Source organism: Phascolarctos cinereus, unplaced genomic scaffold, assembly GCF_003287225.1.
Source record: "Phascolarctos cinereus isolate Bilbo 61053 unplaced genomic scaffold, phaCin_HiC Scaffold_726;HRSCAF=1367, whole genome shotgun sequence".
NCBI classification, from domain to species: domain Eukaryota; kingdom Metazoa; phylum Chordata; class Mammalia; order Diprotodontia; family Phascolarctidae; genus Phascolarctos; species Phascolarctos cinereus.
Window position 1 is genome coordinate 175,098,622 of NW_027556098.1, and position 21,735 is coordinate 175,120,356.

General features: G+C 46.5%; 1 protein-coding gene across 1 annotated transcript in view; it reads right to left on the reverse strand.

The window, feature by feature from the left end:
• The window catches only part of NECTIN1 (nectin cell adhesion molecule 1), a 103,576-nt gene extending 82,168 nt beyond the window's left edge, over window positions 1-21,408 (reverse strand). Inside the window, exon 1 of the mRNA XM_020984842.2 lies at window positions 20,469-21,408. Coding sequence (XP_020840501.1) covers window positions 20,469-20,547 — 79 coding nt within the window. The 5' untranslated portion in view covers window positions 20,548-21,408. The remainder of the gene's footprint in view (window positions 1-20,468) is intronic.
• Window positions 21,409-21,735: the final 327 nt, after the last annotated feature.

Here is a 21,735-nt window from a genome sequence, read left to right on the forward strand (position 1 = left end):
CATGACATGTAACAGATTCATCACAGCATAATATCACAATAGGTCAAGAAATCACACCATACCACCTCCTCACTGACTTCAGCACAGTCCATTGGAACACACAGCATCAACTGCATCACCATGAGGTTCAAACGATGATGAAACCTTTGTGAACCCTGCCAGGGACTCTCTGCAAAGCAGGATGACCTGCTTTTTTTTTTTTTGTCCAGGACAGGGTCAGCTTGGATACACTGTCTAAGGTGAGGAAGCCAGACTCAGTGCCAGGTGCCTCAAATAATGAGATTCTTCCTTTCTTATCTCTTCTCAATATCTCCCTCTCCTCCTACCTCTGGGTAAATACCATTTTCTCAGGTTCCTTTCCTCCCCAACATCAACTTAATTCCTACAAGAGATAAGTAGCTCTTCTCCAAAAAGAAAGTTCAAATGCCTGAGGCAAACAGGACCAAAGAGCTCTATCCCTATTCTCTTTATCTGTGAATGCCCACTGATCAGAGCATCTAAGAAAACCTGGATAGACAAAACTTCTAGCTTCTTAGAGAAAAATACAGTGGCACCACGGTAAGAAATCAGGAAACTGGGGTTCAAGCCATAAGGCTCCACCAATTTCTTCCCACACTTGGTTAATTGAGTTCTCTGGGCCTCAGTTTCTTTACCTATAAAATGGGGATAATAATACCTTCTGTTCTTTACCTGACAGATTTTTGCCAAGATCAAGTGAGACAACAGGTAAAAATGCTCTGTAAATTGTCATGTCCAGTGTAAATGTATTATTATCCTTCTAGACTGGCTCATGAACCCTGTCTTCATGAGTCCTAAGAGATAAATATGCCCCCTCTCCCACACACCCAGGTATGAGCTAGGCTGTCCAAACCTGGGATAGGATACCTTTTCCCCAGTCTGGAGTGAAGAGGCTAGCAAATGACCTGACATCTTCTAAGCCAGTAAGGCTGGATTTGGAGCCCAGGAGACTAGAATTCAATCTGATTCGGCTGGGTGACCTTGGGGAAGTAATTCAACCTCCGTCTCAATTCCTTCATTTGTAAAATGGGGATAATAATAGCACCTACCTCACAGGCTGGTAGTGAAGCTCAAACGAGATAATACATCAAAGTGCTTTACAAACCTTAAAATGCCATAGAAATGTTAACTATTGGTATGATTTTCTCCCGATGTCCTTTTCACTTAGGTTGGGGAAAGATTTTTGGAAAGCGAAGGTAAAATGCTTCATTCATTCATTCAACAAACATTTCTCCCAGGGATATGCAAGTGAATGTTCAACAACTTGCTCAAGGGGGGAAATATGCAAGTAACATACTTTTATTATGTTTAACCTTTATTAACATTTCCTCCACCCCTTTTCTAAGTCCAGACAATCAACAAAACAGTAAGATGTGTAGCCTTTGCAAATTTCTGAAGTATAAATGCTCTCCTGGAAAATTTAACAATTAAGTCTTTCCCCACATCCCAGTAGAGCTCCTCTGGCCCCTTGGAGCTCTGTTCTAGGCACGGGAGGTGACAGAAAGTTTATATGTCTCTGACCTAAAGGAATTTGCCAGCAGCTAGGTGGTGTAGCTCTGGTGGAGTAAAACAGGGGGACAATAATCAGGAGATGACTTCAAATCTGGCCTCAAATACTTACTAGCTGTGTGACCTTGGGTAGGTAATTTAATTTCTGTTTGCCTCAGTTTCCTCAATTGTAAAATGGGCAAAAATAACAGTACCCACTTCCCAGGATTGCTGTGAAGATCAAGTGAGATATTTGCAAAGCACTTAGCACTGTGTCTGGCTCATAGCGGGTGCTATATTAAATGCTAGCTATTGGTATTTGTCTTTCTGCTCTTCCACCAGAGAGAAGGTCTGTCAGAACTATGAAGATTCAGATTCAGCAATCAGCCTGTTTTTCGGTACTACTTCTCCTTATATGTGGAATGAGTTGGACTAGATGACCCCTAAGGTCTCTTGCAGTTCTCCACCTGTGATCATCTCATGACTTGGAGGCCTATTCCCCAGCCCCATAGCTCCCCAGCATAGTAGTGGACCAACGACATTCTGGCTGGATGCCAAGACTGGTTGGCTAGGGGTTAATGGGGTATCAGTGCATGTGGAAATGACATTTAGTCATGTGTGGGCAGAGGAGAAGCTGCAGCCTGAATCTGTTCATGCCCCTTGATATTTTACCATCCCCCTTCCACAAGGGCTGTGCCCAGGGATATCAAAGCCCTCCCTAGGAGATCTCAAGAGCATTGCTTTGGAGGGATTTCCCCATATAAAACCAGGATCAATACATCTGTCAGGGAGGAGCCACATCACAGCCACTAATTAGTGTGGCGGCAAGCAGACAGACCACTGTTCTCATTCTATCTCATGTTGTTGTGAACTACAACTACTCTGGAGGCCCCCACGAGGGGAAAGGTTATGTGATTCTTTAATGAGAAGGGCTGTGAAATGAAAGGGTTAGGAGGTGAGTTTTCTGGGACTTGGTCCTTAATTTCCAAGTCTCAAGAGTATGGAGAAATCAGACATGGGTTGATTTCAACAACTTGCTATATAGCTAGATGGTTCAGTGGATAGCACACTGGGCCTGGAGTCAGGAAGACCTGAGTGCTGAGAGCTGTGTGACCTTGGGCAAGTCACTTAAACCTCTGTTTGCCTAGGAGGCATCTAGGCAGCTTAATGGATAGAGCACTGCGCTTGGATTGAGGAAGACCTGAGTTCAAATCCTACCTTAGACCCTAACTAGCTGTGTGACCTTGGGCATGTCATTTAACCTGTTTGCCTTAATCCACTGGAGAAGGAAATGGCAAACTACCCCCAGCATCTTTGCCAAGAAGACCCCATGGACAGTATTGGTCCAGGGCCTCGTGATTTCTTTATGATACAACTGAACAATAACAACATAGCTAGACAGAAGGAGCATTTATTATACGTTTACTATGTGCCAGGGACTGGGTTAAGTATACATAAACAAAATAGCCCTTGCCCTCAAGGGGCTTGCATTCTAATGGGGAAAGAAAGAGAAAGTAGAAGAAAGACTGGAAGGGAAGTGAGTCTCTGCAGATTTAGGCCAGAAACTCTATTTTTTTTTAATAGAATGAAGTCAGAAGACCTGGGTAATTTTAATAAGAGATAGCTAAATAAAGCATTGATTGTGTGCTTGCTAAATTCTAGGCACAGTGCTATGTGCTAGGATACAAATACAAAAGAATTAGACAGTCCGTACAACCTCAAGGAGCTTACATTCTAATGAGGAAAACAGCTCAAAAGAGGATGTTAGAAGGGCACAGTGGTATAATGCTACAATCAGGCATGCAGAAGAGAAAAGGAGAGTTGGAAAGACCAGGCCTGTGTGAGGTGAAGCTATCACTAGGGTCCTTCCAAAAATGGTGGCCCCAGGGAGGGAGCCACCCAGAACCAGGGTGGGTTTTTTTCATAGCTGTGATTTATACAGTGCTTCATGGATTAAAAAGCCATTTCCTCCCAATCATGAGACAGCACAGGTTTATAATTCAAGGGTCAATGACTTCATCCATGTAGACACTCCCTTCACCCATGCAGATTTCAGCCCCTCAGTGCTTTTAGAGATAGTTTTTGTAATTTGTGGCTGAAACGTGTCACCTGGTGGACAGTACTGTAGTAATGAGCCTTTCCACACTTAGCCAGGCAGAGCCTCTGAAAATGAAGACTACACGGTCTGCCTGCTGCCCAGCCCCTATCGAAATCTCCAACCCGGTCAGGCCAGCAACAGTTTGCATAGCCTCTAAGAACTCAGGATCATCTTCATACCATGATAAGGTGTCTGTAGAGACCTAATTTAGGGAAGGCTTAGAAGCATTATTCTCTTGGTTTTACAAGAAAAGGAAGCTATGTGACATGTCCATATAACACACTAATAAATGGTTGTATGGGTCCCTTGACCCTACCATTTTCTGACTCCCTAATTCAGTATTCTTTTCCACTGTACCTTACACCTTATGGCTTCTCACTTCTGATGGACCTATTAAAGTGTGGTGTGGCCTTGGCCAAGTCACTTAACATCTTTAGATTTCATTTTTGTCCCATTTTAAATGGTAGCTTGGGATCCTTGGTAGAACAGGGAGATGGGAAATGGGTATGGTAGGAGGCAGAGGGGTACTACATCTAAGATAAGATGACCTTGGAATATTAATAACTTTTGATAACTAACACATGTGAAGTTGGCCAGGTGCTTTTATATTCTTTTTTTTATTTGATATTTATTCTTATGAATTAAACACTACAGTTGTTTTTCCTATTTTGTAGGTAAAGAAACTGAGGTTTGAGACTTGCCTAGGACCACAGCTATTAGATGTCTGAAATGGAATTTAATCTCGAGCCTTCCTAATCAGTGATCTATCCACTATATCACTCTGCCTCTAAATGAGCAAAGTACATGTCTTGTGTGTATAGTGGGTGTGGGGGGATACAGGGGTACACTCAGAGAGTTACAAGCAAAACAGCCAAGGGACAAACTGGAAAACCAGTTGTTTGGCGTCCTGTAGACAAAACAACTGGTTTGTTGACCTAGTTCTGACTCTTCAGTTGGGTTGCCGTGTAGACACAGCTATCATGTGCAGTCCATCAGCACCAGGCTCATACCCCACCCTCTACTGAATGCTGGGAAGTGAACAAGGGAAAATAACATGCCTCTTAGGACCAGGAAGCTCATAATCTAGCAGGGGTGACAGGATGCACAGATGCACACAAACACAGGGGATATAAAAACAGTTGCAAAGAAACCTGTAAACTGCTACAAATGATTATTATAGAACGCACTGTGTAAACAGCTCAGAGGGCACAGTGATAGTACAGCTAGAGTTAAGTGGGGTTTAATCGGGGAAAGCTTCCTACAGGAGAGGACATCGAGGGAGGCTGGAAGAGCCCTTCTGGGAGAAGTTGCCCAGAAGCCACTGCCAGTCTTTCGTACCCAGGTTTCCTGGCAGCAGACACAGGCCCACATGATTACCCTCTGCAAACATCTCGACAGCGGCACCGCATGGAGGACTCCCCAGACAGTCCTTGCTGACGCCTGCCTCCCCTCACCCTGCCGTATTTCTACTACATCTCACTCCTACCCTGTCTTTGGGGTTGACCTTGAGCAGTTTATCTGACTCCTGGAGGACAAAAAATGAGCAAGGGGGCTAGGCAAAACAGGCATTGGTTACAGGCAGGCAGGGCCCAGCCACATTAGAGGAGGGGGCCGCTTCATTAGCTCCCAAATGACCATCCATCAACCCCACACTGATTACCAGTGTGTTCTAGCCCAGTGGGGGACTCTATTATGGGTGCCACAAACAAGAGGCATAAATCTATACAAGTACCAGGCAGGAAGGGACCATGGGAACTGCCTTGGACACCTTTCTGGATGCCGACACATCTATTATCCAGAGATGTACCATAATGGGCCAATCAGATAAGGTAACACTTGGGGAAGGGGAGGGGTGAAGAGTGGGGATAATAAATAAAATAATCCCATGCATTGTTACTTCCATAGGCTCCAATTTTATTCATACACTGGGAAAAACCTGTCTTTGTATTCCCATTTATGTCTCAAAGCTATGTGCAAAGTCCAGGATGTGAAATCCCAACCATCCTAGAGCAACTTCCTGATAAAGGCTACACTGTCTCCGATGGGGAAAGAGGAAAGGAAAAGTGTGTCCACACATATAACCTAAAAGAATGGGTTTTCTGCCGTTTTCCTCATGTGTTCTCTGCTTTCTGATGGAAATTAGCCATAACATGACAATTCTTTAGCACACTGTACTTCCTTCACATGGTACTTTGCTCACAATAACCCTATGAGATAGGAAATGCAAACATTTTCAACTCCATTTGATTATACAAGAGAAAATCCAGGCTGGGGGTGTGGGGTGCGGTGTCAGGTGACTTGCTCAAGGTTACACAACTATTAATATACAGAGCTAGACAAACCAGGGGTTCTTTGACCCCAGATTCAATGTTCTTGCCACTATACTCCACAGCCTATCCAGCCCGAGTCTGCTTTGATCTGGTGTGACCTTGGGCAAGTAACCTAACCCCTTTGGGTCACTGTAGCCTACTACTCTGCTATGAGCCAATCTTTCCTCTCAAAACTTCCTTAGTAGAGAACAGAATTTTGTTAGAGAGCTAGTAATGAGGCTCTGGTGTATGCTGAGACACAGAGGGCATGCAGCAATCCTTGCTAACAGAGCACAGATAGTCTAGGGCAGAAGGAGAGACTAAAAAGTAATTTCTCTTTGGCTTTGGAACATATGAGGTGATTATTTTGCAGCAGATTTACCTCCCTAATTAGGCAGGCAAATACTCAAATGAGTTTGCGTTCCCTGAGTACACATCGATGGACAGAACAGTAGGGCACTCTGGGAGAAAGGGCCAGGATGAAAAACTTGCAGCAGAGAATCCACAGAGTAGATAATCTGTACATGGATCACTGAGGGTTGGCTATTAATTATTAACATAATTGACAAATAAATGACAATCTTGCTGCCTTCTATCATGTTCTCTAAGGAGAGAGAAATCCAGGCTCCTGACTGTGAGTTGTGGGGATCCCATGCTAAAGAGATTGGCCCTGCTTGGTGTCTAGCACCCAGTGCCCAGGGTGGGGGTACAGGGGTAGGGGTGGGGAATGGGCAGAGGCCTCGAAACTCTTTTCATCCCTTGAGATCAAAGCACCCAGCAAATCCCTTCCCCACTCCTGGAGGTGGAGGGGCCTGTCCTTTGTCATCTCTCTTGGCCTCTTGTTTCCTATCTGCCCCATGGGAATCACTGGTTCTGGCTTTGGTGAGTACTAGGTGAGAGCTAGGTAACAGAACCTTCCAGAGGCTTTGGCCTGGGGCTGGCTTTGGCAGCATCAGCTTCCCAAGTCCTGGACCCACCCTCAGCACAGGGCTAACTCCCTGCTAGTCACAATTCCCTAGGTGTTTCTCTTGGTAGAGGTAGCAGCCTCTAATCTTTCCAACTCAGTAAGGTGGGAAGGACCCCAAGTGACATATACTTGAATGACAAGCATGTTTATTAATATTAAGCACCTATAAAATTCCAGGCACTAGGCCAGGTTCTGAGGCTACGAAGACAGTAAAAATAAACAGTCCATGCCCTCGGAGGAGTTTACGTTCTATGGGGGGAGGAGAAAAAGAAATAACATATACCCGAAGTAAATTCAAAACATATATCAAGTAAACAAACAGGACTTAGAGCGAGAAGGCAAGTTGGAGATGATCCCAGTCCAATGCCCTCATCTTAAGGAGGAAAGGCCCAGGGCTATTAACTGACTGGCCTAAGGGAATAACCAGCAGAGTCAAACAGAATTCAAACTCAGGTACTCTGATTACAAATGAAGGGCTCTCTACATTGCATGTCTGCAATACTACACTTCAGGGGTGGAATGCTAACATTCCCAAAATAGTGGTCAGTGGTCGTGGCAAGATATTGTAGGACCAAAGCAATGCTTTCAAGATACTTCAAGAATACTGCAATATCACCCCCACACAGTGCTAATATTCCAAAGATATTCCCGGACACAATGATAATAGCACCCAAGACACTCCTTCCTATCTAAATACAACTATGAGCATGATCTAATACACCAGTAAAATTAACTTAGAGAACATGGGGATTCAGTAATGGTTCCAGGAACAAAAAGTCTACCTCATTTACTTTCTCTAGGTTGACGGTGCTGTCCTCTGTGTATGAAGATGCTGCTTCTAACCCTTTTACTCCTGTAGTGTGGATGAGTCTGCCCCAAGTCACCTACAGCTACATCGGTCCCCCTTGTGGTCAACTGCACTTATCTGCAAGATGACCAAAAGACTATCTGTGGCCTGTGCAAAAAAGCACCAAGGCGACCAGAGTCCTTGGAGGATGTGAAGGATGGATCCAGGCCTTTAGGCCTCATTACCATCAGATAAGCTAAGTGCCTGTAGACACATTTGTTAGCTTCATCTTATCATTTTATTTTCCTTCTAGATGAAGGTGGTTCTGGTAATGGGTAAAATAGGAACTCGGAAATATGAGCAATAAGTGGGGGGTGGGGGCAGCAGCTTCCACAGCTCATCTTCTGATTGCCCTGGCCCAGCTGGCTGGCTACTATCCTGTAAGTCTTTCCCTGTAGCCAAGGTCCTGTGCCTCTCCTGGGTAGGTAAGGCTGTGTCTAGGTCCTTCTTTTCCCCCTTGTTCAGGAAAACAAACAAACAAACAAAACAAAACAAAACAAAGAATCCTTTGGCCTGTTGGGCTCTGAGACATCTCAGACATCCTTGGGGAATGAGGGACATGACCATGATTTTCAAAAGGCTGGGTCATCCCGGGAAGGAAGTGGGTGTAAGCAGGGTTGAGTAAGGGTTGTTTGTACTGCTCTCCAAGGCCACACTAGGAAGCTTTGGAGTCCCTTCTGATACAGTGTATCTTTTAACACTTTTCCCAGCCAAACCAGTGTGGGAGAGAGTACTAAGAACAGAGTCTTCTTCCAGCATTGTTGCTATGTAACCCTTGGCCCTGGGAAGCTTGTCTTTTTCACCAAACCCTCAAACCCCTCTGACGGGTGTGTTTGGCAACCTGCTCCTCCAAGTACTCTACAAAAGTTATTTCACACCTCCTCACCATAGCCCTGGGAAGGGAGCAAAGATAATGCTTCCTAATGAGTACTTCTTCACCAATAAGCATTTATTAAACAGTCACTGTGTCAAGTCAAGTCAAGACAAATTTTTTAAGCACTAAGCAAACACGTCAGGCACTGTGCTAAGCAGTGAGAATACAAAGAGGAAAAAACCAGTCCCAGCTCTCAGGGTGCTCAGTCTAATAGGGGGAAAATACAAAGATAACCATGTCCAAATACCTATCTATCTAGACACTCACAATAAGGAAGATGGGGAAGGTCTTCTTACAGAATGTGGGATTTTGGTTAGGACTTCAAGGAGGCCAGGAAGTAGAGATGAGGAACAGAATTCCAGGCATGGGGGACTGTCAGCAGAATAGCAAGCAGACAGGTTTAGAGGGCAGAGTATGAATATGACAGTAAGGTGTAGGTAGAAAGGGGCCAGATTGCTAATCATTTTAAATCTAAACAGAATTTTATATGTTTTATATGTGACCCCACACAGGGATACAAGAACAAAAATCTAAACAACCCCTTGCTCTCAAGTTATTTTTTTTTTCTTTCTAGGGAGATAATACAGTAGACCTTACATATAGAAGTGCCTATGCAATAAATACAGAAATCCAGTCAATGATGGGGAGGGAGGGGGAATTCAGGCATTTAGGCTCGTAGCTGGAAAAGTGCCACCTGACCTCTCCTAAAGGATGGATCCATTTAGAGATGGCTAGTTGGTGATAGACCTGAGTTCAAATCCTGGCTCAAGATACTCTATAAAATGGGTATAATAGCACCTACTTCCAAGGGTTGTTAGGATAAAATGAGATAATATTTATAAAAACTACTACACAAATGCTAGGTATTAGGTTGGTTTTTTTGGGGGCGGGGTTAAGGTGGTTAGAAGAATACTCATTAGGGTATTCTAGAACTGAGGATGGATAAGATGATGTCTAGGACCCTTTCTAATTCTAGAAATTTATGATTCTTAGACTTCCTATTACATGCTCCAATCAGGCTAAAGTTCATCAGAGGTGTCTCTTGTGCTTGTGGCCAATGCTACTGTACCACTTCCCCCCCTCCCCCCTGCCCTGCTGCCCGTGTGCTCTGCCTGGCAGCTGTGGACCTACTGGAGCCACCAGCCAGTGGAACTAATGTCCTCTAATGAGATCCAGGGCTGGAATAGCCAGGCGGGTTTATTGTCTTTGGCTGGGTAATGAGACTCCTCATAAACCGGGAAAAATCGGGGCAGCACAGGGGAGGAAAGAGTGTGGGGGCAGGGGACCGAGAAGAGGCTCTGTGTTTTCCAGATTTCATCTTCATGCAGAGGAACTCTTCAGTCTAATGAGTATGAACACTTCCCATCTCCCATTCCCCCTTTTGGTGGATCAAGTATTGGACATGGAGTCAAGGAAGACCTGGGTTCAAATCCAATTTCTGATCCTGTGTGTGACCTGGGTGAGTAACTTAACTTGATTTAGAGCTGGAGGTCACTTAACTCGTGATTCATCACAGAGGGCACTTAGTCCAACCTCACTTTACTGAAACCAAGAGACTCTTAAAAGCAATCACTGAGCCTCCTCATTTTCCTCATCTGTAAAATGGGGAAGATAGCATGTACCTCCCAGGGTTTTTGTCAAGACTCAAGTAAGATAATTTTAGCAAAGTGCTTGGTAGACTTTATCTTTATCACTGGAGGGAACTCCCAAATCTTTAAGATCACAGATCCATTTGAGAGTGTTTTTGGTTTCTACTGCAGACTTCTGCTTTCCTGATACTTCAGACCCTATACTCACCTGTGCCTGTTTGTGACTCCACACCAATATTTAACTGGGTCTCACTGAACATGCATCAGATATGGAGCCAGAGGACTTGGGTTCAAATCCTGTTCTGATGATCCCTTTTATGAGCCTCTGGGTTTCAGTTTTCTCATCTGTAAAGTGGGGTAGGACTAAGTGACCTCTGGTTCACTCCAACTCTAAATCAATGATCCTGTTAGTTAATTAAGTCAACAAGCACTTATTATGCTTTTGTTACGGCCAGGCACTGAGCTAAATGCTGGAGTACAAATAAAAGCAGAAAGACAGTTCCTGTCCTCAAGGAGCTTACATTCTGTTCGGGGGAAGACAACACATAAAAGGAAGCTGGAAAAGGGGAAGAGATGAAGGTACCCTGCCTAAGGACGCCATAGAGAAAATCCAAAGTTGAGAGTGCAGCCTGGAAAAGAATGAAGAACCTCCTTGAAATGGAGGTTCCAGGAAGAACCAGAGGGGGAGCCTGTAGGGACAAGATACTTCCCACGTGTATCCAGGGGTGGAGTGAGCTTCCAGTTTAAACAGGCTTCCATGGCATGTTAGAGAAGGTCTGGAATACAGCCTAGAGAGGACATCTTCTGGGGTCATCCTTAACTCTTCCTTTTGAGATCCATTCTCTTGTACTGCAGTGATGGCAGCCAGTAGGGGCCATTTACATCAGCCTCTGACAAGTTACTTGTTTCCTCATCTGTAAAATGGGCATGCTACTACCCACCTATCTCACAGGGTTGTTTGAAGGAGAGCACAAATGTGAGATGCTATTACAAATATGATCCCGTTGGACACTGTAATCTCAGCTTGGTTAACCCTGGGCTCTTTTCCTTCACTTTTCTTTTGACTCACCCTGATTCTCTAAGCTTCCTTCACTCCTCGGAGAAATAAATGGTCTCAGCTTACAAAGAGAAAGAATCACAGGGTGAAAAAAAAGGGGATGACTTTCTGAGAGGGAAAGTTGTGAGGACAGAGGAAGAGGTAGTTTTGGGGAGAATTATCTGCTCTCCCGATCCCACCACTACTTATGCCTTTGATCCATCTCTAGGTCTGGGGCTCAGAGGCCAGGAAATGGGCAAGATGACTTCTGCAAAGACTTATTAGTACTGCTCTATTTGAAGTCTCCAAGTAGGACCAAGACTAGATCCCAAGGATTCCCTTTCAGCTCCTGGCTGCTCTTAGGGAGAGGACCCCAGATGGCCAACAAAGCCCCAGCTGGGCAGGGAGCCAGCAAGAGAAGATGGGAGTGCCAAAAGGCTCCTCCATGAAATGGTACAGAACAAAGGCTTGGCCATACCTGTTGCTGGGGGAGAATTTGACCACTGGAGCATTCAGGTGCCAACATCTGTGTAAGGAGGCCACCTGACTCTCCCTCCAGTGACTATTGCTACAAACACAATTTCCAGTCAGAGGGAGGGGGGCAGCTTTTGGAGGGAGAGAGGATGGTTCTCCAAGCTGTTCTTGGACTTCTTTACATCTGTCCCAGGTGGCCTCAATAAGAGGTTGGAGACTTCTGAGTTCTCTTTCAAGGAGAAAAGAAGGGGCTCACCTTCCTGCTTCCAGTGGAACCGAAGTACCCACTAACCAAAAAGTTAGCACAAAGAAGACCAGATCCGGGGCCTCAAGGGTAGAGATGCCAAGTATGTCTACTCTCTGCAATCACTCCAGGGCGAGAAGGGGCAATCGTCAACTAATCAAGTACTCACAATGTGAGGCAAGTACAAAGAGTGAAATGATTCCTTCTAGAAATGACCTGACATTCTAATGAGAAAGTCAAAAACGTGTAAAAATATATACATACAGCATAAATATAAATTTAATAAATACAAACATGTAAAGAATGGTTTGGGAAGGTGGGCACTAACAGTTGGAGAGGATCAGGAAAGCCTTTTAGAAGATGGTCCTTTGAGCTGCATCTTCAAAGAGAAGGATTCTATGAGGTCGAGGTAAGATGGTATTGAATTCCAGGCACTGGAGGGGAAAGGGGGCAAAGGGCTCTCTCATCCCATGGCTATGGGAAATGGAATGAGGCAAAAAAGAGAGGACAAGGTTGGCCAGATCACAGCATACAGGAAGGGAAGTCATTTCCAATGAGGCTGGAAAGAGAGTTGGGGCCAGGTTGTGAGGGATTTTAAAAACAGAGGAATTCATATTTTTATCCTACAGGCAATAGGAAGCTACTAGAGTTAGGGGAGTCACATGATCAGATCCACGCTTAAGGAAAATTGCTCTGGTCTGTAGTTTCCTGCTCTAAGGTCAGGGTGGAATGTTCTTTCCAAAGCAAGCCAAGCATTTCCCCTACTAAGCAGATTACCCAGGGCCTCAGGACATTTCCATGCATACCCCCTTGGATAGGCAGGACGTGATAATGGAAAGACCACAGGACCAGAAAAGAAGAGAATTTAATTTGGCTTTAAATCTTGATATTTATGAACTATGTGGTAATAAGAAGTTACTTAATTTCTCCAAACCTCAGTTTTCAGTGGCCATAATAATACTTGCCCCACAACATTGTTTCAAGGAAAAGTATCTTAGGGGGCAGCTAGGTGGTACAGTGGAGAGAGTGCTGGCACTGAAGACAGGAGGACCTGAGTTCAAATCTGTCTCAGACCAAATACTTGACACTTATTAGCTGTGTGACCCTGGGCAAGTCACTTAACCCCAACTGCCTAAAAAAAAAAAAGAAAAAGTATCTTTAGGGGCAGCTAGGTGGAGCAGTGGATAGAGCACCAGCCCTGGATTCAGGAGTACCTGAGTTGAAATCCAGCCTCAGACACATAACACTTACTAATTAGTTGTGTGACCCTGGGCAAGTCACTTAACCCCACTGCCTAGAAAAGAAATATTGGTAATATTGGGAAAATACCATAGTTTCTATACAGACAACTGGTCAAATTTCTCACTATACCCAAAGCTTTCTGTCCTGCCCAGGCCAAAGGCAAAAACAGTTATTCTTCTCCTAGACAGATAGTAGAAGCTCAGAAAGGGTCCCAAGGATCGGTGGGATTTCTGATGTCTCCCCAGCTCCATTCTCCTTTCGCCTACCCCAACCTACTACCAGCCGAGCCCAGGCTTACAGCATTACCAATACAGAGTGTGTTATCTCTGGCTAGGGGAGTGGGGGAGGGGAGGGAATCCCTGTAGAAAGGTGATTCTAACCTAGATCTCCAGTTACCTGAGTCCCCTGCCAATCCATCTGTAGCTCAATAGGAGGAAGGCTGCAGCCCACGGAGGAAAACGCTCCTCAAAATGTGGCTAGGTCTGGTATTGCCCTGTCCTACAATCAGAGACCCAGGCAGAGCACTCCCCAGCCAGAGTCTCTCACATCCAATGAGCTCTCAGGGTCCCTTTCATAATCAGCATTAGCATGAAAATGTTTGGGGCAGGAGAGTTTGGAATGGGAAGAGCCTGCATTCAAATGCTGACTCTGCAATTTAAGTCAATCCACAAGCATTTATTAAGCACTTATTTACTCAGTGTCTGGCCCGGCAATAAGATGCTGGGGATTCAAAGGGGCTTTTTGCCCTCCAGGACCTCACAATCCTTCAGGGAAGACAAATGCAGATATGTAACCTTGGGTAAATCACTCCCATGATTGGGCCCCTCCTCAATTTAGGATCATAGATTTAAAGGTTGGAAGGAACCAAGGAAGATGCCTAGTCCGACCCACTTGATTTACAGATAGGAAAATGAAATCCACAGAAATTAAGGGATGACCAAAATCATTTCAGTAATAAGCCACAGAGAGAGAAGAGATTCGGAGTCAGATATAACACTTTCCAATGCACCATCCTGCTTTCTCACCTGTGAAAAGCTGTGGCTCTTTTTAACTCTAAGTCCTGTTTTCCTTTGTGTAATGCTGCTAAGCATATGTGTCACTGACCCCAACATACGGACCCCTCAGAGATGCTCAGGATTGACTGAGGTCCCCACTGGGATTAGCTATTGAATGAGCAGCAGATATGCCCATTCCCCTCTTCTAAATCCCGCACTCTCTCCACCCTCTAAGGAAGAATCCTCTTCCCTACAGGATAATGTAAAGACAACAAGCAAATGTTGGAGAAACCCTTCTGAATGCCCCTCCCAGAAATTCAGGGATCAAGACAACTCACTGGAAAAGCCTAGGCAAGGATGGACCCAATTTTAACCTCAGAGAAGGGGACAAGGTGGGAGAAGGAGACTTGTCCTCTTTGGCCTCCCTGCCATAATTAATGCTTGGAATGAATTTCACATTCCAGCCAGACTCCTACCACATACTCTGTATTTCAGTCTACCTCTCATCCCTAAGCTTTTGCATAAGCTGTCCCCCAGGCATGGAGTGCCATCCCTCTCAGCCCCACCTCAAAAAGCCTCTGGTTTGGGGTGAGCTAGGTGGTCCAGGGCACCGGCCCTGAAGTCAGGAGGACCTGAATTCAAAAAGGGCCTCAGACACTTACTAGCTGTGTGACCCTGGGCAAGTCACTTAACCCCACTGCCTAGCCAAAAAATAAAAAAATTTAAAAAAGCCTCTGGTTTCCTTCCTTCCATCACCTACTAGAAGATCTTTCTGGTCCCCCAAAGATGTTAACACTCTCATTTGACTTCCTTGGGTATGTGTTATAACCTCGGTAGGTTGTAAGTTTGTTGACAGCAGGGAATTATATAAAAAAGTCTTTGTAGCCTCAGCACCTAGCATAGTATCTTGCTATCTATACTATAATATAGTATGATATAGATTTATACAGTATCTATATTTGATATTTAATAAATGTTTTTTGAATGAATGTGGTCCCTCTATCAAGCATTTTTCTTTTCTTTCTTTCTTTTTTTTTTGAGGCAATTGAGGTTAAGTCACTTGCCCAGGGTCACACAGCTAGTAAGTGTCTGAGGCCCTTTTTGAACTCAGGTCCTCCTGATTCCAGGACAGGTGCTCTATCAAATCTTTCTTGCTCCCCTCAGCTGAAAGTGCTGTCTCCTTCCTTGTATTTCTTAGAGTACTTGTATATATTAGACCCCTCTACCTTGAATCATTTCTACTTGCTTATGTCCTATTGAAATTATTGTGTCTTTTTTGAGGGCAGGAACTTTGCATCATTGCATCTGGAGTAATCAGCGGAGAGTCTTGCATATTGTAAGCACCTAAATAATATATATTTGTTGAGCTAAATTCCCCAGACAGAGGAGATGGAAAGGGGCAAAGGGGTACATAGGTGGGGGAAAATTACTACAAGAGTTCTCCTAAAACCATAGGCACATGATTAAGTGGGTGAATCGAACCCAACAAATCTAAATTCATGGTCAAGATCAGAGGAGGATTCAGGGTTCAGATCCTTGAATTTCCCATTCTGAGGACATCTAGATGGTGCAGTAGATAGAGAGCAATGGGCCTGGACTCGGGAAGACTGGTTGGTCTCAGACACTAGTTGTGTGTGACTCTGGCCAGGTCACTTCACCTGTTTTCCTCAGTTTCCTCCACTGTAAAATGGGGATAATAGCACCTCTTTTGCAGTGTTGGATAAAATGAGATATTTGCAAAGCACTTAGCAGACTGCCATATATGCCCTTCTTCCCTTCTCCCATTCTTAATGACTAGATTGAATGTGGCCAGATTATTTGGTAGAATATTAGAATTGTAAAGGAACTTTAAAGGTTACTTGGCTCAACCCAAGTAATTTATTTATTTGTTTATAAAATTTTAATTTATCTTAATTTATCTTAAATAAAGGGAGGAAAATAGGCCCATGCAGCAATACGCATGTGCATATACGATATGCATATACATACAGTTGCCCTGCTTGTGTAGAGACATATTCAAACAGAACTTGAGAACCAGAGAATTCAGAATCAATACTGCAATCCTAATCTGGAAGCTGGTGGTTGCACACATATATGTAGACACACAAAAATACTCCTTCCTACCATTCCCCCATTTGCATGCTGACCTGTAGACCTGGCCCTCTACAAGGTGAGTTGCATGCTGACCTGTAGACCTGGCCCTCTACAAGGTGAGCCCTGAACACAGAGTCACAAGCCCACCTGTATGAGCGAGCACTCACACAAGGTGGTAAGATGTTTTTTACCTTAAGGGTAACAGTCAGTATTCCACTTATAAGCTAAGGTCCCCTAAAGGGGAGAAGCTGGCAAATGAGTAATGCAAGTGAAAAGGACTTTTCTTTCATGCCTCCCCACCCCCACCCCAAGAGGTGGGAGCTGCTGAATTTTATCAAATGAAACCGGAAATAAAAAATTAGCAAATCAAAGGTACCACCACATCTCTTATGTATTTTCTCACTGGAGGCTGCAAATCAGCCGTGGACACATTCAAAGCCATTCTTATGGCTCCCCCGACCCCTACACAGCACATCCCCCATGCAGGGCTTGTGTTCAACAGTGGTGAGACACTTGTGCTCAAAGCCACCCATGTTTCCTTAGCCTATCCCCCTCCCCACAACTGGGCTTGGATTGGGGGTGAGAGCCTAAAGGGTGGTGGTGGAGGAGGTCAGGAAAAGCCAATGGCCAGTTAGTTGTAGATTTTTTCCTGTGCAAAGAAAAGTGACTCATAAGGGAACTAGACCTACGACATAGATTTTCCTAGTCTTTTTAGAGAGGCACAGGCATGTAGACATTCCCTCTATCTCACTGCCCTTACTGACTATCCCCTCTATTTCCCTCTCCCCACATATAGACGTGGATGTTAGACACTTGCCTCAGAGCTTAGCTCAGCTCTCCTTAGCCTCTGATGTAATAGCTTCTTCTTCCCTTCCTCCTCATCTCATCTACCTTTGCTTGCCTCTATATTCCACATGCCCATTTTCCTCTTGGCTTTTGGAACTGAGAAAGCTGTCCTAAGTTATTTTCAGTGCCCCCCTCTCTTCCTAGGTAAGCATCATTCCAATTCCAGCTAGCTAGCATCCGAAGAAATCCTGGATTGGCAGAGTCTGGTGTTTTCCTAACGATACTGATTGTGATACATAGTATATATGAGAAGGGAAGAGAAGTGAAGAAAAATAATATTCCAGTTTTCATAGGGAGCAACCACACCAGATATTTGCCAAGGCTGTAGTTAAGGGGCATTCCAGTTGTGGCCACAACAGGTCTTCAAACCAATTCACAGGGGTGTGTATGTTTTCCCTTTGACAACAAAAGGATTAGAGAAACCAATTAAGAAGGGTGGGGTGTATATAGATGGGACACTCTCCCACTTCTTCTAAATAATGCTCTCCCCCCCTTCAACTCCCCACTGCCCCACTCTAATTTGGTTCCTGACACACTCTAAGTAACGGTGAGTGGTAATAATAGATTTCAATTCCAGGAAGCAGAGAGAATCCAGGATTTCACTGCCCTGAGTAACAAAGTCTGTGTTGCTGAAAACATATTTCTGTTTATACTTCAACAGCCAGATGGGGAGCATTTCAAAGTCAGGGGCCCCCACGCACACTCCGGGGGCTCCGCTTCTCTCTACTTCCCCCTCCCCAACTAGGCTGTCTCCTCAACAGCCTCTCGGCTTCCTGCCATAGCCCAGGCAGAACCTGGAAAAGAGCAGTAGGGCCAGCGAGACTGGCTCCCCCAGAGGGAAGACGGATAGAAGCAGCCCTAGCTCTGAGCAGAAAGGACTGCTGGATGGGAAGAAAGGCTGTGTGACCTTGGGTAAGTTGCTTAATCTCTCTGGTCTTCTGTGCCTCCATTTGTGCAATAGAGGAAGGTATCATTCCCTGCTCTTCCCTAAAACTGCTGGAAGAATAAGCCAATAGGATCTGTAAGAGTGCTGAGAGATCTACTTAGGAGGAAAAGAGCTAGGGAAACCTAAGGTTTAGTCCACAAAACTTAGCCTCTGATGATTCAATACATCCATCAATTAGTCAATCAAAAAGCACTTAGTGCCAATCTGTGCTGAGATTCCCTTCCTTCTCATCCTGGAGCAGGATTCGTGTCAAGCACTTGTGCTCAGGGCACCAAGCATCTGTGCCCCCTCCCCAGAGGTGGCAGGCAGGCAGCTGAGTCAGTCCCCAGCCCCACAGGAGGAATGGGGCCCTAGGGTATCACACTAAGGAGAAGCATAAGACAACAATGAGACAGCGTGGAGGCTTTGTTTCCCAGTCCCCAAAAGCTTCCTGGCCATGGTCCTGTCCCCAGCCCCACGTGTTAACCCCTGGTGCCCTAGGCAGACCACTGCCCTCCTTCCTACAAATTTTTGGGGATGTTGAGAAGGAAAGAATGAAAAGATCCAAGGCTTACAGACAATAGGTACCAGGTGTTTCCAGTTGGTCCCACAGCTTCCCAAAGCCCCCAAAGTGTGCGTGTGGGGGGTGTAAGGGACAGGGTAGAGCTTTTATCAAGTTCTAGGTCCTGAAGAAAAGATGATGATGTCCATCCGAAGTGGGCAGTGCCACTGTCAGAATAGGGAAGACCAACCCACTTACTGAACTGGTCATGTATTCCAGTTTTCTTGGCACCCCATTAAGAGCAGAGACCAGAATGGGGCAGCTAAACATTACTGCAGTGCTACCTTCCTCTACCTTCTTTGCCAAGCCCATTAGACAAACGCCTCCCTATGATTTTCCACCTTTCTTCCTCCCTGCTCCCCACCCCTCTACCTTCCAAGGCAGGTTTGGCCTCTTCTGGACTACCGGCTCCTATGCCCCCTGCTGGGTCGGTGGCACTCACTACTTGCACCCAGACACTCACTGGCAGCCAAGCAAGAGAACCTAATACCTCCCCCCTTCTCATCCCAATACAAAAAGGGTCTCTGTACTTATACCTCCAGATTCCAAGGTGAAGATCACGTGTTTCAAACAGGACACTCTTCCCCCCCAACACACACCAGGGGGAAGGGGGGGGAAGAAATAAGCATTTATTAAACGTCTAATCTGTGCCAGGTACTGTGTTAAGCGCTTTACAAATATTGTTTCATTGGATGATTTCATTGATTGTGGTGATAGAGTGTTCTTATTTCATCTTCCTGGCCACGTAAAATGCATGTTGCCTTCTGGCCTCTTGCTAAAAGGTTGGTAGCCCCCATGGGGGCAAAGGGACAGTGTGCTTCAAGGGGTTAAGAACATTAAATTTGCCTCCCAAACGTATTTTCCAGTTCATTTCCCAGCACAATACACCCCTGCCTGTCCCTGCCTTCCCTCTTCCCTCTCGGTATCTGAATGGGCAGACGCGAGCCACCTTTTGTTGGTTCCCCCGGACTCCGGGCTTTGGTTAACCCCATGGTTGCCGACAGGCCCACACCCTGGGACGGGCGGGGGCACCCCCGGGGGGATGAATGAAAAAGTGGGTCACGCAGCCAGCGAGACTACAGGAAGAATGAGCACCTCCTCAGAGCAGACCTCCTCGAGCTGGGGAGGGAGTTTGGGAAAGGGGGAATTCAGTTCCAGGACCTTCTCCATACATCTTCCCCAAGGATTCAATCCCCAGCCCTGCCCACCCCCCACCCCCCGGACTCCTAACCCAGCCTCACTAGAAAGCCGCAGGTGAGAAGTAATCTTTCTCAGACTCGTCTACCTAGTGCCGCAGGAGCCGAAGACCTAGGGCACTCAGATTTAGGGGGAGCCCCCAGTCCCTGAAACCCATTTCAGGGAGAAAAGAATGTCAGACAAGAACGCTTTCCCGCCGTAAGCCATTTCCTAAACCCTCAGCCCACCAGCTCTGAGACTGACACCTTCCCCGGAGGGGTTGTTGTATCGGTACCCCGAGAAGGTAATTACGATGATTATTTTGCATTTATGTAACACGTAGTGTTTCCAAACTGCTTCCAGAGCAGAGAGCTGGTTATTAAATAAATAGAACGCGATTACATATTATTATTTAAAAAAAAAAACCCTCCGCAAGAAAGTGCTTGCTTTCCACGGAGAAGCCTGCATTTCACCAGCTCCCAGCAGGTCTGCCTGGGTTTCTCAAAGCTTCAGTCTCGCTCTCTTCTTCTCCCACCCCCAAACCTTACCTAAACCACGATTCAACTTTTCTGGTCCCTCTCATTCCCCACAAATCAGACGCCTGCAGTCCAGCCACATAGCGCCTAGCCTCTCCAAGGATGTGAGCCTAGAAGGGACGAGGGTGAAAAGAAGAAAACCGCTTACCTGGGAGGAAAAGAGTGGCCAAGCTAAGAGCGACAGCCCACCGACAGCCAGAGACGACCGCATGCCCCATCCGAGCCATTGGGGGGCTGTAGGTCCTGGGAGAGGGGGTCCGAGGAGAGCTCTCCTCCCTCTCCCGAAACGATCCCCAAAGACGAGCAGGGATCAATATTGGGTGGCCGGCACTCCGAGTATCCAGGTCAGCTCTCTGCAGTATGTCAACTCGGGATCTGATACAGCAGGGGTGCCCAGGTCGCAGGCACAAACCGGCCCCCCAGGGCAGCCGGCTCAGAGCCTCGACAGATGCCCGCCGCAAGTTAAACGAGTCATGCCCCGTCTTCTCCTTTCCCTCTTCCGCCCCTCCCCGCCCTTCTCTCCCTTCTCTTCCACGCAGCCCCCGGCTGGGGCAGGAGGGAACTCCCTCCCCCCCCCGCCCCGCGCAGCTTTGGGCTCCTCTGGTTCCCGGAGCCCAAGTGCAGTCTGCCTCTTGATCTTCGGGGTCTCTGGGAGCAAAAGGAGGGGTGCTCGGCACAATCAATCAAACAGTCCCCGTTCGCTCCAAGTTGCAGGCATCCATGGCTGGCCAGGGTCCTCCGAGTGTGGGCTCCAGGCGGGCTCCGGGGCCCAGGATCCTACAGCGCTGCGAGGTGACTGGACTACCTCGAGGGCTTCTCGCAGCATCCGAAAGGAGAGAGTCCCCCTCCTTCCCTCTCTGTCTTTCCCTCTCAGCCTTCCTCCCGCGAGCTGCAACAATGTAGCCCACATCCAGCACGAACACACACTCTCTCTTTCTCACACACACACAGCTCCCAGCCTCTCACCCTCTTCCAGTGATGTCAGACGGGAGGAGGAGGGGTTAGCTTTAACCCCCTCCTGGCCCCCTAGGAGCCTGACCAGGCCTCGGGCAGCCTGGACCGCGCGATCCAAGGGAGGAAGGCCAAAGGTCCGGCTGCAGTGAGAGGGTGACTGGGGTCACTACCTGGTCCACCCTTGGGGTTTGGGGCGGGGGGGACGCTCGTTTAGGTAGCTTTTTGCCAGGGGAAGGGCCAAAGGGGGAGCCTCCCTCCGGCATTACTGGCGAAGGGAAGTAGTGGCCTCTAGTGGTCAGAGCAGAAGGAGGCTTTGGCTGCCGAGAGGGGGAGGGGGCAGAGGGGGAAAGAGAGGAAGGATTCTTGGATTCTAGACGGGATTAATAGCTTGTGGTCTGGGGGCCGAGGATGAGGAATCCTGAGCCTGGGTGGGAGGCTCTGTGGTTGACAGGTGAGACCGG